Genomic DNA, 15,303 nt, shown 5'->3' on the forward strand with positions numbered 1-15,303 from the left:
TGCGCCACCATTCCTTTTAGAAATCCATGCCGACACCACCCAATTCTATTAGTTTTCTTTTAAGTATTCTAAAGCTGCTAACTCTCCAATAATTGTCTCTCCCCTTTTTCTTAAGTAGCGGGGCTACAATTGGTACCTTTTGAGTCTGTGGAAGCCATTACAAAATCTATGGAATTTTGTAAGATGATAGAAGGGTTGTTCCATTGTTTAAAAAGGGTTTTAAGAGTAAACCTAGCAATTATAGTCCTGTTAGTTTGACGTCTGTCGTGGGCAAATTAATGGAAAGGATACTTAGAGATAATATATATAAGCATCTGGATAAACAGGGTCTGATTAGGAACAGTCAACATGGATTTGTGCCTGGAAGGTCATGTTTGACTAAACTTCTTGAATTTTTTGAAGAGGTTACTCGGGAAATTGATGAGGGTAAAGCAGTGGATGTGTATATATGGACTTCAGTAAGGCCTTTGACAAGGTTCCTCATGGAAGGTTGGTTAAGAAGGTTCAATTGTTGGGTATTAATGGTGGAGTAGCAAGATGGATTCAACAGTGGCTGAATGGGAGATGCCAGAGAGTAATGGTGGATGGCTGTTGTCAGGTTGGAGGCCAGTGACTAGTGGGGTGCCACAGGGATCTGTGTTGGGTCCACTGTTGTTTGTCATGTACATCAATGAACTGGATGATGGTGTGGTAAATTGGATTAGTAAGTATGCAGATGATACTAAGATAGGTGGTGTTGTGGATAATGAAGTAGATTTTCAAAGTCTACAGAGAGATTTAGGCCATTTGGAAGAGTGGGCTGAAAGATGGCAGATGGAGTTTAATGCTGATAAGTGTGAGGTGCTACATCTTGGCAGGACAAATCAAAATAGGACGTACATGGTAAATAGTAGTGAATTGAGGAATGCAGTTGAACAGAGGGATCTAGGAATAACTGTGCACAGTTCCCTGAAGGTGGAATCTTATGTAGATAGGGTGGTAAAGAAAGCTTTTGGTGTGCTGGCCTTTATAAATCAGAGCATTGAGTATAGAAGTTGGGATGTAATGTTAAAATTGTACAAGGCATTGGTGAGGCCAATTCTGGAGTATGGTGTACAATTTTGGTCGCCTAATTATAGGAAGGATGTCAACAAAATAGAGAGAGTACAGAGGAGATTCACTAGAATGTTGCCTGGGTTTCAGCAACTAAGTTACAGAGAAAGGTTGAACAAGTTAGGGTTTTATTCTTTGGAGCGCAGAAGGTTAAGGGGGGACTTGATAGAGGTCTTTAAAATGATGAGAGGGATAGACAGTTGACGTGGATAAGCTTTTCCCACTGAGAGTAGGGAAGATTCAAACAAGAGGACATGACTTGAGAATTAAGGGACAGAAGTTTAGGGGTAACATGAGGGGGAACTTTACTCAAAGTGGTAGCTGTGTGGAATGAGCTTCCAGTGGAGGCAGGTTCGATTTTATCATTTATAAATAAATTGGATAGTTATATGGACGGGAAAGGAATGGAGGGTTATGGTCTGAGTGCAGGTAGATGGAACTAGGGGAGAATAAGTGTTCGGCACGGACTAGAAGGGCCGAGATGGCCTGTTTCCGTGCTGTAATTGTTATATGGCTATAAGGGACTCTACGACAAATGTCATCAGGCCCGGAGGATGTGAGGCCTTTCAGCCCCATTAATTTCTCCAAATCTTTTTATTTCCTTCTGCTAAGAATATAAAGCAGGATAGTAAAAGCTTCTTTAGGTATATGAAGAGGAAAAAATAGTTAAGACCAAAGTTGGACCCTTGAAGACCGAAAAAGGTGAATTTATTATGGGGAACAAGGAAATGGCAGATGAGTTGAACGGGTACTTTGGATCTGCCTTCACTAAGGAGGACACAAACAATCTTCCTGATATAGTAGTGGCCAGAGGATCTGGGGTGACGAAGGAAATCCACATTAGGCAGGAAATGGTGTTGGATAGACTGATGGGACTGAAAGCTGATAAATCCCCAGGGCCTGATGTACTTAAGGAAGTGGCCAGGGTACTTAAGAAAGTGGCTCTAGAAATTGTGGATGCATTGGTGATAATTTTCCAATGTTCTATAGACTCAGGATCAGTTCCTGTGTGTTGGAGGGTAGCTAATGTTATCCCGCTTTTTAAGAATGGCGGGAGAGAGAAAACAGGGAATTATAGACCAGTGAGCCTGACATCGGTGGTGAGGAAGATGCTGGAGTCAATTATAAAAGATGAGGTAGCCGAACATTTGGATAGCAGTAACAGGATTGGTCCGAGTCAGCATGGTTTTAAGAAGGGGAAATCATGCTTGCCTAATCTTCTGGAATTTTTTGAAGATGTAACGAGGAAAATGGACAAGGGAGAGCCAGTGGATGTAGTGTACCTGGACTTTCAGAAAGCATTTGATAAGGTCCCATATAGGAGATTAGTGGGCAAAATTAGGGCACATGGTATTGGGGGTAGAGTGCTGACATGGATAGAGAATTGGTTGGCAGACAGGAAACAAAGAGTAGGGATTAACAGGTCCCTTTCAGAATGGCACGCAGTGACTAGTGGGGTACCGCAAGGCTCAGTGCTGGGTCCGCAGCTATTTACAATATACATCAATGATTTGAATGAAAGGATTCAAAGTAACATTAGCAAATTTGCAGATGAAACAAAGCTGGGTGGCAGCGTGAACTGTGAGGAGGATGCTATGAGAGTGCATACGGTAGGCGGCGCGACTCTCGTCAACAGCGGCCTCTGCAGCCCGTCTGCGTTTTTATTATTTTTTGTCTATGTTTTTATGTAGTTTTTGTTATTTTTTGTTGGGATATGTGTATAGGGAGGGGGTAACTTTTAAATCTCTCCCTGCACGGGAGGGTCGGGTCTCCGTTGTCGTTGGGGCTGCAACGAGGAGCGGCCTCCAACAGGAAGACCGGGGGCTCTGGTGCCGACTACCTCACCGTCGCGGAGCTGGCCGAGTTCGGAGCGGTGGTGGAGCGCTGATGCGGCCCGACCTCCGGAGATTCGGACCTGCAACTGCGGGTCTGGCGGACGGCGGCACCGGGAGCCCGCGGGTCCCTGGTTTGCTTTTTCAGGCTCCCGCAACGGCGACTTCTCCCGCCCAAGTTAGCCTTACAGCACCGCCCCGCGCGGCTTGGAATGGCTGGACTCTGTGAGCGCACGCCAGGGGCTCTAACATCAAGAACCCGGTGTGCGACCTTGCATCACACCCGGCGTGGCTTTAATGGCCGCGGGATGGTCAGCCGGGGGCTTTGACTTTGACTTTGACTGACATCGGGTGGGGGGGGGGGGGGGGAGTGCAGTGGAGAGATAAGTTTTTTTGGCCTTCCATCACACCAATGTGATGGATGTTTATGTAAATTATGTTGTGTCGTGGGTCTATTTGTTTGTAATGTAATGCTGCAGAAACGTCATTTCGTTTGGACCTCAAGGGGTCCAAATGACAAATAAATTGTATCTTGTATCTTGTGACTTGGACAGGTTGGGATGTGGGCAGATGCATGGCAGATGAAGTTTAATGCAGATAAATGTTTGATTATCCACTTTGGTAGCAAAAACAGGAAGGCAGATTACTATCTGAATGGCATCGAGTTGGGAAAAGGGGAAGTACAGCGGGATCTGGAGGTCCTTGTACATCAGTCTATGAAAGTAAGCATGCAGCTACAGCAGGCAGTGAAGAAAGCCAATGGCATGTTGGCCTTTATAACAAGAGGAATCGAATATAGGAGCAAAGAGGTCCTTCTGCAGTTGTACAGAGCCCTAGTGAGACCACACCTGGAATATTGTGTACAGTTTTGGTCCCCTAATTTGAGGAAGGACATTCTTGCTATTGAGGGAGTGCAGCGTAGGTTTACACGGTTAAATCCCGGGATGGCAGGACTGTCAAATGCTGAGAGAATGGAGCAGCTGGGCTTGTACCCTCTGGAGTTTAGAAGGATGAGAGGGAATCTCATTGAAACATAAGATTGTTAAGGTTTTGGACACACTAGAGGCAGGAAACATGTTCCCAATGTTGGGGGAGTCCAGAACCAAGGGCCACAGTTTAAGAATAAGGAGTAAGCCATTTAGAACGGAGACAAGGAAACACTTTTTCTGACAGAGAGTGGCGAGTCAGAGGGCGGTGGAGGTGGGTTCTCTGGATGCTTTCAAGAGAGAGCTAGATAGCGCTCTTAAAAATAGCGGAGAGGGGATATGGGGGAAGAAGGCAGGGACGGGGTACTGATTGGGGATGATCAGCCATGATCACATTGAATGGGGATGCTGAATGGCCTACTCCTGCACCTATTGTCTATTGCTAAATTCTTTGAGCTCTTCATTTACCTGTTGACTTGTAGTTCCTTGCTATTTCTGGGATGGTTTTGAGGACTTGATTTTCAGTTTTACAGCTTGTGAAAGCCAGGGAGACTTCCAGTGTCCCTGAAGCTTACACATGAGGTGCATACAGCTACAGCTCCTTACAGACCATGTTAGGAAACTGGAACAACAGCTGGACAGCCTCAGGATCATCTGGGAGTATGAGAAGGTCACAAATAGGATCCAGTGAGGTAGTCATGCCTAAGGAACAGGCAGAAAATAGATGGGTGACCTCTACGACAGAGTAGGCAGAGTGGGCAGGTTAAGGCAGAGAGACAAATTCTTGATTAGAATGGGCGTCAAGGGTAATAGGGAGAAAGCAGAAAATGGGATTAGGAGGCAGAGGTTGAATGGCGGAGTAGACCTAATTCTACTCCTATAACTTGTGAACTTGGCCCCTAAGGCCATTACCATCGACCACAGGTATGCCCCTTTGGTACTGTGTGGGGAATGGCCAGTCAAAGGGAGAGCAGCAGCGGTCATGTCTGTGACATCATCTGAGGCACAGCAAGGAAGAGTGAAGACAAGAACCAGAGGATATTGGTTTAAGCTGAGAGGCGCAAGACTTAATATGAACTTGAGGGCTACCTTTTCACTCAAAGGGTGGTGGGTATATGGAACGAGCTGTCCGAGAAGATAGTTGAGGCACGTATTAAGACAGCGTCAAAAGGCACTTGGATAGGTATATCGGTAGGAAAGCTTTAGAGTGATATGGGCCAAAAGTAGGCAAATGGTTCTAGCTTAAATGGGGCATTTTGGTCAGTATGGACAAGTTGGTCCAAAGGATTGTTTCTAAGAATCTATGAATGTATTTGTGGATTTTTACTGCTGTTTCATTATTCTCGATTATTTTTCTGTTTCTGTCTACGTAAGAGCCGTATTAAATTTTACTGATCGTTACCTTTTTTTCTGTTTTCTATAGAATCTTATTACTTGTTCCTTGCTCGAATACTCTTGCATTCTTCTTTCCTTTTCCTCATCAAGACCCTCCTTTTCTAAATTCTTGTATTTTCCCAATGCTCAGCCTTAGTGATCTTTTTGGTAAACTTATAAGCCTTTTGATCTAATGTTATCAGCTGGACCACTTATCAGGCAGAGGTTTTGTTTTGCCAAATATATTTACAGTGTAGATCATTATTTCTCCATCTGACTTAGATTGATTAGTAGTAGAATGAATCAAAACTTTAAACTGAGATTTTGCTACTTGTTCTCTGTCCTAGAAGCTCCTTTAATCGCAGAGAACAGTGAACATCCTCGACAATTTGTACCAGTCCCTAGCTTTTCCCCACCGCACATCCACGTTCATGGTGTTGAAAGAAATGAACAGGATGGTGAGTACTGCAAAGGGAAGATTACGATTTCAACATGCAGTTTAAGACTCCATGCCTCTTTATCCCCATTCATCCATTTTCTACAAGTTCTGAATGTTGAATTCTAGGTAAGGGGATGGATCAGTATTTTCACCAAATGGGTCTATGAGCATGTGTTCTTGGGTACAACTGATTGCACGAAGAACATGCAGCATAGATATGGGAGCTGCATTTTATTCATCCTCAAAAGGTCACAAAGTTCAGGAGTAACTCAGCAGGTCAGGCAGCATCTCTGGAGAACATAGAAAGGTGATGTTTTGGAGAATTGTCTAGTCGGAAGAAGGGCCTCAATCTGAAACGTCGCCTATCCATGTTCTCCAGAGATGCTGCCTGACCTGCTGAGTTATTCCACCAGCACTTTGTGTCCTATTGGGTATAAACCAGCATCGGCAGTTCCATGTTTCTACTTTGGTTTTTATCCTACTCTTTTGAGTATGCACAGCAACGAATTTCAGTGTAATTAGAAGAGGGTAAACTTTTAAATCACAAACATACTCGGGACGCTCAAACACTTCACCATCAACACATCGCCTTTAAAGTGTACAATAAATTATCATTTTTATTGTGGCTGTTATGATCTTGGAAGGACTCAAGATGTCTAACAATACTTTTGAAGTGTGATTACTTTTACAAAGATGAGTAGAGTGAAAATGGACCTATGTGAAATGAGGTCCCATGAAAGCACTGAAGTAAGTAGCCAGTTAAATGTTTTTTTTTTACTTCAGTGTATTGATAAATTTTGATCAGAATACCAAGGTATCCTGCCCACTCGTCAAAACACGCAATTTATTTCCGTTGGAAAATGCAGTAGTTTTGCATCAATATGTTCAAGATTACACATTTAATATGTAGTTACTTCAAGTCATGGAGACTTACCACATATAAATTTCATTGATAGATTTTTAAGCAAGTAGTAAATTGCAAAAATTACACAAATGAAGGATGTGTAGCTATTGTAGATGATTTGAGTTTGTTTTCAATCAAATTAGAAAATGAACTTGGTAAGATGTACCTTTTAGATGGTTATCTCCGTGTAATACATCCAGATCTGCTCCAGCTAATATTGTAATGTCATTTACGAATGTGTATTTAACACTATATTTCTATTGATTTGTTGACATTAACAGTTTTGGTGGCCATTTTCTCCACATCAAGGGTCTTTGCCTTATAGTGAAAATAAAGATGGCTGCAGACAGAGAGATGAATCGATTAGAGTTGGAAGAAGTAGGGACTTGCCCCTGCAAGTCAATGATGACCTGCATTGCGGAGAGCACGTATTTTCTCACTTGAGACCTGTTTCATCCCAGGAGGACCAGGGAGATTTTGAGGAACCAGGTAGCTCCAAGTTACCCATATATTTTCTATTAACCACTGTCTCCATCTCAACATTAATTGCTAACACATAGATGATAGTCACAGGAATCATCCTGAGAAACTAAATAAAGTACACATAGACCTATCTTAGCCACTTGATTGTTTGTTTTCATACTGATGTCTCCAAAGTTTTTCTGAATCAAGTTGTCAACACTGAAATTGTGTAGTTAACTGTTTGGATCATACTTTATCAAATGTTGTAAAAGGTTTTAACACTTTTTGAAAATATTTTATATATAATGAGATAACTGCCTGAAATAACTCATTCTATGTTGCAGAAGGCATGTTCTGGATTTTGACTGTTTATTATAAATTGATTGTTAAGAGAGCATATTTCTTCACTGGCATACATGTCTAAAGTAAATGGAAAAGTGAAAATTCTTACCATGCAAGATGAAAGGGTTTTGCTGATGTGCAGTTCATATCTGAAAACATTGTTAATAATTACTCAGCATTAAAGATTTTTTATTCCATCTTATTTTAAATGCCATTTGGATTTTTACAATGTCATTTATTTTTTGTTTAGCAGTTGGAGAGCAAATATCTTCTCATCCACAGAACAATTAAATGTTGTCTTTGCTTCTCTTATACTCAGCAAACAATCCAATACTAGGAAGTAGACTGATTTATTTTATTAAAATTTTATGGCAATGAAATTGTCCCTGTGTGTTGTAATTAGCCCTCAATTTTGACGTAAAGAAGTACAGCTTTCCAGCTTTTTTGTTGTAAATTGAGTCATATCAGTACAGCAGTTTATCTCCTATAGGAGTTCTAAATCTTCCACATGTGCATTTTGATATTAATATTTCTTTCAAAGGACCTCTTGTTGGAGATGGTGATATTCAACATAATTGTTCACGGCCAGAATCATACAAACATTTTGCAGCTCGATTCAAAACCTCTGTCTCTCAGGTATGCTTGAATTTTTTAATTTCTGTGTGTTTCATTGTTTCACTCTGCAAGAAGATCTGGAGATGCTTTATTGTGCTATGTTTTCACTCTCTATCCAACTCTACATATATGAAAGATTGCATGACGACTGCTACAATTGTGGAAAAAGTCTTGGCTGTCTTCTCCAAATTTTTGTATTGCCAGATTTGGAAAGAGCTATATTTGTACTGCTTCATGAGAAACTACATTGGGCCAGTCTGTTTAGGTTTCATTATGCACCTCACATTACCATCCATCACAAACATACAGTTGAAATGACATTAGTCTTTCAGATAATCATGTATAACTGAAGCCCTTTTCTGTCAATCTTTGCAATATTATTCCTATGATTTACTGCAAAATGTGGAAGTGAAGATTGTATTACAGCTTTGTATGTTGTGTGTTTTGTTTGCAATAAAATTTGTCGCAGAATTTGGTTATATCTCAAATTGAAAAATTCCTATTGCCAAACTAAAGATGCTTAAAATAAAAATGCATTTTTCCTTTGTTTCATCCGATCTCTAGGGACAGTGATCTGCTTGAGAGAGCAGTTTAATTGCCTGCATCATCAGTGTGTTTCAATTTCCTCCTTTGGAAAATACCCTGAGTTCGATTGCTTAGTAGGTTGATGTACAGCAAAAACCAGTTTTTGCCCCTCTGGGTTATTAGACATCTTCCAGGCAATAGTGGAATTTGTTTGTGCCTCAGGGTATTATCAGAGCTGTTAAGGATGATTGTGTTAGACTCCCATACAATGCTCCCTATACTTCGCAATGGAACATCCTGATATTTATAGTTTAGACTTAATTATCTGTTATTTGGCTTAGTTATTAGATCATAGAAAAATGTTCGTTTTTAATTTTTAGCGGATGTGAGGGAGTATATTGTAGACTTTAAAAGATTGGTTCAAGGAATGGCAGGTTTGTCATGTAAAGAGAGATTGAATAGACTGGGATTGTATTTAGAGTTTAAAACACTTTAAGACCTAATTGGAAAATTTATAAAGTGCTTGATAGTTTCCTCCAGCTGTGGAATAAAGGATCATGGGGCAAAGTGTGAAAATAGAGGTCAGGTAATTTGGAATAGAGATGAGAAATTTCTGCACAGTGTGGTAGCCCTTTGGTAATGTCTACCTTGGACGGCAGTGGTGGCTCAGTTTTATTCATTCTAAACAGAAATTTGATGGATTTATAAGGGATAGGAGTAGAATTAGGCCATTTGGCCCATCAGGTCTACTCCGACATTCAATCATGGCTGATCTATCTCTCCCATTCTACTCCCCATTCTCCAACCTTCTCCCCATAACATCTGACACCTGTACTAATCAAGAATCTATCTATCTCTGCTATAAAAATATCCACTGACTTGGCCTCCACAACATTCTTTAGCTAAGAATTCCACAGATTCACAACCTCCTGACTAAAGAAAATTCTCCTCATCTTCTTCCTAAAAGAACGTCCTTTAATTCTGAGGCTATGGCATCTAGTCTTAGACTCTCCCACTAGTGGAAACATCCTCTCCACATCCACTCTATCCAAGCCTTTCACTATTCTGTATGTTTCAATGAGGTCCCCTCTCATTCTTCGAAACTTTCTGGATTTCTGGATGTTTAAAGGAATAAAGGGCCTTATGGGTAGAGCTGGAATATGGGACCAACGTGCAAGATGTACCATGATCTTGATGAATGACGGAGCAGGTTCAAAAGGCTAAATGCCCTGCATCCTCCTATATCATTGAGGAAATCAGGACAATATAAAAATGAGTTTGGTGAAGCTGAATTCAATGAAAGATTGAAAAAGTTAGCTTTTGATTCCATCTGAATTGCCATGATGAGATTTCCAACACATGGAAATAGTGTTTTTAGGGATTATTAAATAAATTATTAAAGAAGACTGTGCAAACTGCAATTTTTCTTGGTGTTTGAGGGATAAATGTTTGGCAGAAAATGTCTATGCTCCCATCCAATAGAAAATGCCGTGGTATTCAAAAAGCAGCTTTATTATTCATCAGGTTTATCTCACAGGTCAATGTGGGAATGGGAAGAGGAGTTAAAATGATGAGCAACCAGGACATTTTATAGCCTCTCCCCTTCCAACTATATTCCTTCCTCTAGCTTCACAATTTGCAACTCTTCAATCTTTTTGTCTCACTCATGTCTTTTCATCTCTGGCCTTTGTCCACCATCTGCCTATCAAAGCCCCCCCTCCCCAGTATCATCCTGTTAACTCCCAGGCTTTGTCCTGCCCCTCCTCTCTTCCAGCTTTCATTTTCCCCCCTTTCCCCCACAGTCAGTCTGAAGAGCGGCCCCAATTTGACAAATTACCTATTCACGTTCTATAGAAATGCTCAATGAATTAAACCCTTAGGTCTTGTGACTCTGCATTATGTTGTCTGATGGCATCCCCATGCCCTTTCTCTTCTCATATTTTGAATTTGCATCAGGGTGCAGTCCTCTCTGAAGGAAAAGATGATCTGAAACTGAAAGTTGTAATTGGATACAATGGAAATGGAAGAGGAAATATGGTCTGGAACCCTGATACAGGTAATGAATTGTTAGAGCAAGATCTAAACCCAGATTGGAGTGAAACAGTGATATATCGAATGTTTGGGATACAGATGCATAACCAGTACTCTCAAAAGGAAATATACATTATGTGGCAGATGTTATTTATGACTGATGTATCTTTGAAACATTAACATCTTGGTTTGCATATTTATTGTTTATTCTGTTTAATTTAATTTCCATCTGCATTAACTATATATTTATTGGTTACAATTTAACATTTATATTGGCTACAGCTGAGTACAAATTCTGTACAAGGCAGGAGCCAGACTATAACATGTAAAAATAAGTCCCTGCCATTATGTTGATTATCTCTCTGTGTACCTACATCTTCAAGCTCTTTTTGCGTATTCTTGTGGCTGTTTGGTGGTGATTGAGGACTTGCATTCTGGATCTCAGAGGCACTTAACGGGCCACACAGGAGAAATCTCCACTCTTGCAGTCAGCCATGACACACAGGTACGTTTGAGATGAAATTTGATTGAGTCGTTGATATCCTTTTGTATCTCAGTAAATCGTATCATATTAGTCATCAGTAAGAACCAGAAGACCAAGTGATATTAATAGTCTCTCTTTGTAGCTCCATGCACCACCTTTAACTTAACCTACAATATTTGGTGCTCCTTATGTAGCCTCCTTTACATCAGTGAAACCAAGTGTAGACTAGGCAACTGTTTCACTGAATGCTTCTGCCAGTCTGCCAAGGCCTGCAGAATCTCCCAATTGCAAACCGTTTTAACTTCTCTTTCCATTCCCATACTGATTATTTAACTTGGGTCTCCTCCATTGCCAGATGTCACAAATTGGTGGAACAGCATATCATATGCCACTTGGGTAGCTTAGAACCCAATGGTAGGAACATTGAATTCGCCAATTTTGGGTAACACCTATCCTCCACCCACCCCCTTTAATCTCCTCTCTCTTTGATGTGCACCACCTGGGTGCACACCCATTTGTTCTGCTATCCTACCCCCTCATCCCCTTCCACCTCTATCCCGTCCTCTGGCTTCATATTTCATGCCTCTTTTATCCTTATCTCATCCTTTTGTCACATATTCATCCCTGGCTTTTATCCACCCATCTGCTAATCAAACCCCTCTCACCTTTTATCCACCTATCACTTGTCAAACTTTGTCTTGCCCCTAGCACTCTTCCAGCTTACCATCAGTCTGAAGAAAGGATCCCGACCCAGGCTGTCTCCTATCCACGTCCTCCAGAGATGTTGTCTGAGTTATTCCAGCACTTGTCTTTTCTTTGTAAACTGGCATTTGTAGTTCCTTCTGGAGTTGTAGCCTTGCTTTTGGTCCATAGATGTGTACTGTACAAAATATTTCCTGTCTTCAAGTGAGTTTTTTGAGTTCGGGGATGAGAATGAAGAGATAATGTTTTGCTTTCCATTTGTTATACTTTATTTATTGATGCATAATATTAATCAATAATGTGTGTATATAATCTCCAGTCCCTGTTTAGAATTTAACATTCTAGATTGGAGACATTACATTACATTAAGTGGCTTTCACTTCAACCTTTTAGGTTGAGTGGTGCCATCTGCATTATGCAGTTTTGCTCATTGGTAAGCTGGGTGGATGAGCAGTCCTCTCCCAGATTGGAGAAAAGGCAATTAATTCCCTTGGGAGGTGTGAAAGTTTTTCCGCCCCAAAACATGGTTTTCATAGATATTGGTTACAAACGGAGCCTAAATCATGCTCCATTATTGTTTCCGCATGGGGGGGGGGGGGGGGGGGGGGGGGGAGCAAATTAATTAATTGAATGACCAGTCCAGGCTGAGGGAAATAGGCAAAGGAAGATGTAACTTTTTCCATTCACCTCTCTGTCTCCTGTCGGCAGCATCGTCAGGAAGATGACCTGCTGCTGAAGTGCATGGCTTTTTGTAAATGTTTTCATGCTTTGCTGGTGTTTCTTCAGTATTAATTTTGTGACTGTTTTCCAGTAAGTTTTATGGGACTGGAGGATTTCTTCACTTACTAATTACCTGTTTTAAAAATTTAGAGAACATTCCTTTTTATTGCTGTTTGTTCTTTTTGCAAGGATCTTGCATCAGCTTCAGGGGAGCAAAATAAAACTGGTTGTTGCATCTTTATTTGGGATGTGATGAGTGGCAGTTGTAAGAAGGTACTTTCTCAACATGCAAGCGAGGTACAAGCTATGGCATATTCCAGAGATGACAGGCTCTTGATGTCTGCAGGTAAGGTCTATTGCGCTTTGTTTGAGCAGTATAATCTGGTGGCGTAACCGTTTTCTTTGTGGGAGTTAGTCAAATTATTGTTAATTAACATGAATTATTGTTAATTGGTCAACGTTTCAATTAGCTGTCTGATTGCAGATTTTGTTCCTCAAAATCTCTGACATTGATCTATAATTGTTTGCAGGAGATTACAGGGATCTGACAATTGCTTTGTGGAATACCAGGAATTATGAGCTTTTAGCAACAACAAGAGTGTCCAGTCCTATTCATGATTTAGCATTTGATCCAACTGCATACAATGAGTTTGCATGTGTTGGGGTTGGAGCTGTGCATTTCTGGCTAGTAGAACAGTCTGGGAATGAAGTACAACTGAAGGTCAGTTTTTGCAAATTGTATTTATTTCTGTAATAATAATTACTGTTCAGCTTTAATTTTACATGTCAATTCAATATTCCACCTTAACTTTCTATGAGCCAGATGCCTCAATTGACAGCTATATCTATACATAACTAAAAGTATCTTCTTGTATGTATGTATGTTCCCGAAATACAGCCAAAACGGTACACGATAGCGCAACATTTTAGGGGTGCCTTACTCACCGTTTGTCTGGGGTGTGCAGTAGCAAGTGTTGTTTGATTTCACAAAGTATTTCAATTTATAAACTTTAAATTACTTTATTACATGAACGGCACTGTGCTTCCACTTGCCGGGCCCGTCAGCCGCGCCTGCGCAGATGTGGGGAGGATTGCCGGGACCGCCACCATTTTCAGATCGCCATTTTCTTCTAATACTTAGCCGTGTCACAATTGAAAATGGCACTGGGCCCAGCAACCTTCCCCCAACTGCGCACACGGCTGACGGGATGAGATCGCCATTTTCAGAACGCCATTTTTTGCTGTAATACTTCCATGTGTATTTGACTGGCGTCACAATGGGGACCCAACGGGTCCACGGGTCGTCTAGTAATCATTTAAGAAGCAATTTAGGGTGAATAATCTGCTAGAATCCCTCTATCTGCTCCTCGGATTATGGCCAGCAAGAAATTTAAAATTAGAGTGAATAACACAACCCATGCAGCAACTTACCTTCTATCTCCTTTTTCTGTCTGCTGGAGATGGAGTTTTTTTACTCTTACGCCGATGGGTAGGAGATGCCTCAATGGTTTTGTGGGTAGTTTTCAAAGTAGTGTGCTCTTTCATCACTGGGTCTGAGTATGCCAAAATATGGACTATGCATTGAGCTGTTATGGATCAAAATTCCCAGGAGACAGTGGAGATATCGCCATGTTTTTCAAGGAGACTGAGCACATGGTTGATTTGTTTTCTTCTCTGCATCTGCTGACTTTTTTTCCCCGAGACAGAACTGAAATGGTCATAGAGTCATAGAGTGTGGAAACAGGCCCTTCAGCCCAACTTGCCCACACCTGGCCAACAATGGCCCAGCTACACTAGTCCCACTTGCCTGCGCTTGGTCCATATCCCTCCAAACCTGTCCTATCTACCTGTACCTGTCTAGCTGTCTCTTAAACGACGGAATATTCCCAGCCCCAACTACCTCCTCTGGCAGCTTGTTTCATACACCCACCACCTTTGGTGTGAAAAAGTTACCCCTCGGATTCCTATTAAATCTTTCCCCCTTCACCTTGAACCCATGTCCTCTGGTCCTTGATTCCCCTACTCTGGGCAAAAGACTCTGTACATCTACCCATTCTATTCCTTTCATGATTTTGTATACCTCTATAAGATCCCCCTCATCCTCCTGCGTTCCATAGAATAAAGACCCAGCCTACTCAACCTCTCCCTATAGCTCATGCAGCAGCATGGGTCATCATCTTCATCCAGTCTTACTCTTGATTGCACTTTGCATTTAAAATATTTTGTTGTAATTCAATTTACTCAGATTACAACCAAGTCTTAATTGTTTTAAGGGTCCCAATCCGAAACATTACCTAAGCATGTTCTCCAGATATGCTGCCTGACCCGCTCAGTTACTCCAGCACTTTGGCCTAATTGTAATATTTCAGTTGAATATATTACTGAATAGTGTGTTTTCTGCAAGTCTTCGTAAATCGTGTCCACTTTTTCAACACGGGGTCACATGTAAAAGGAAAGGCATTTTGATGTGTTTTGATGCTCCCTTGTAACCGATGCCTGTAAAGCTTAGACTTAGCTTATTGGTTTTCATTCCGTTATGCCTAACTTTCTTTCCCTTATCCCCATCTTATCTCATTTGAGTAGGAAATATTTTCATCTTGGTTTAATATTTCTAAATGTTATTTGTAATTTTCTTTTGTGACAGGTTCACAGGGTCTCAATCCCAGATGAAGTGAATGCTGGGGAGCTTACTGCTTTATGCTACAATGGTGATTCAGTTCTTTACACTGCGACCAACACAGGGAAGATCTGTGCTTGGGACACGCAGCACAATAGATGTTTCATGACTTGGGATGCAGACGAAGGGGAGATTGGTATGTGATGTTACAATAAGACCCAGCACTTGTAGTGTGGCG

General features: G+C 41.2%; 1 protein-coding gene across 1 annotated transcript in view; it reads left to right on the forward strand.

The window, feature by feature from the left end:
• Positions 1 to 15,303, forward strand: part of wdr90 (WD repeat domain 90) — a 101,871-nt gene that overhangs the window by 74,992 nt on the left and 11,576 nt on the right. Inside the window, 8 exon segments of the mRNA XM_055651822.1 lie at positions 5,572 to 5,682; positions 6,877 to 7,056; positions 7,913 to 8,007; positions 10,468 to 10,567; positions 10,926 to 11,047; positions 12,638 to 12,794; positions 12,979 to 13,169; positions 15,093 to 15,261. Coding sequence (XP_055507797.1) covers positions 5,572 to 5,682; positions 6,877 to 7,056; positions 7,913 to 8,007; positions 10,468 to 10,567; positions 10,926 to 11,047; positions 12,638 to 12,794; positions 12,979 to 13,169; positions 15,093 to 15,261 — 1,125 coding nt within the window.

Source organism: Leucoraja erinacea, chromosome 20, assembly GCF_028641065.1.
Source record: "Leucoraja erinacea ecotype New England chromosome 20, Leri_hhj_1, whole genome shotgun sequence".
Classification (NCBI taxonomy): domain Eukaryota; kingdom Metazoa; phylum Chordata; class Chondrichthyes; order Rajiformes; family Rajidae; genus Leucoraja; species Leucoraja erinaceus.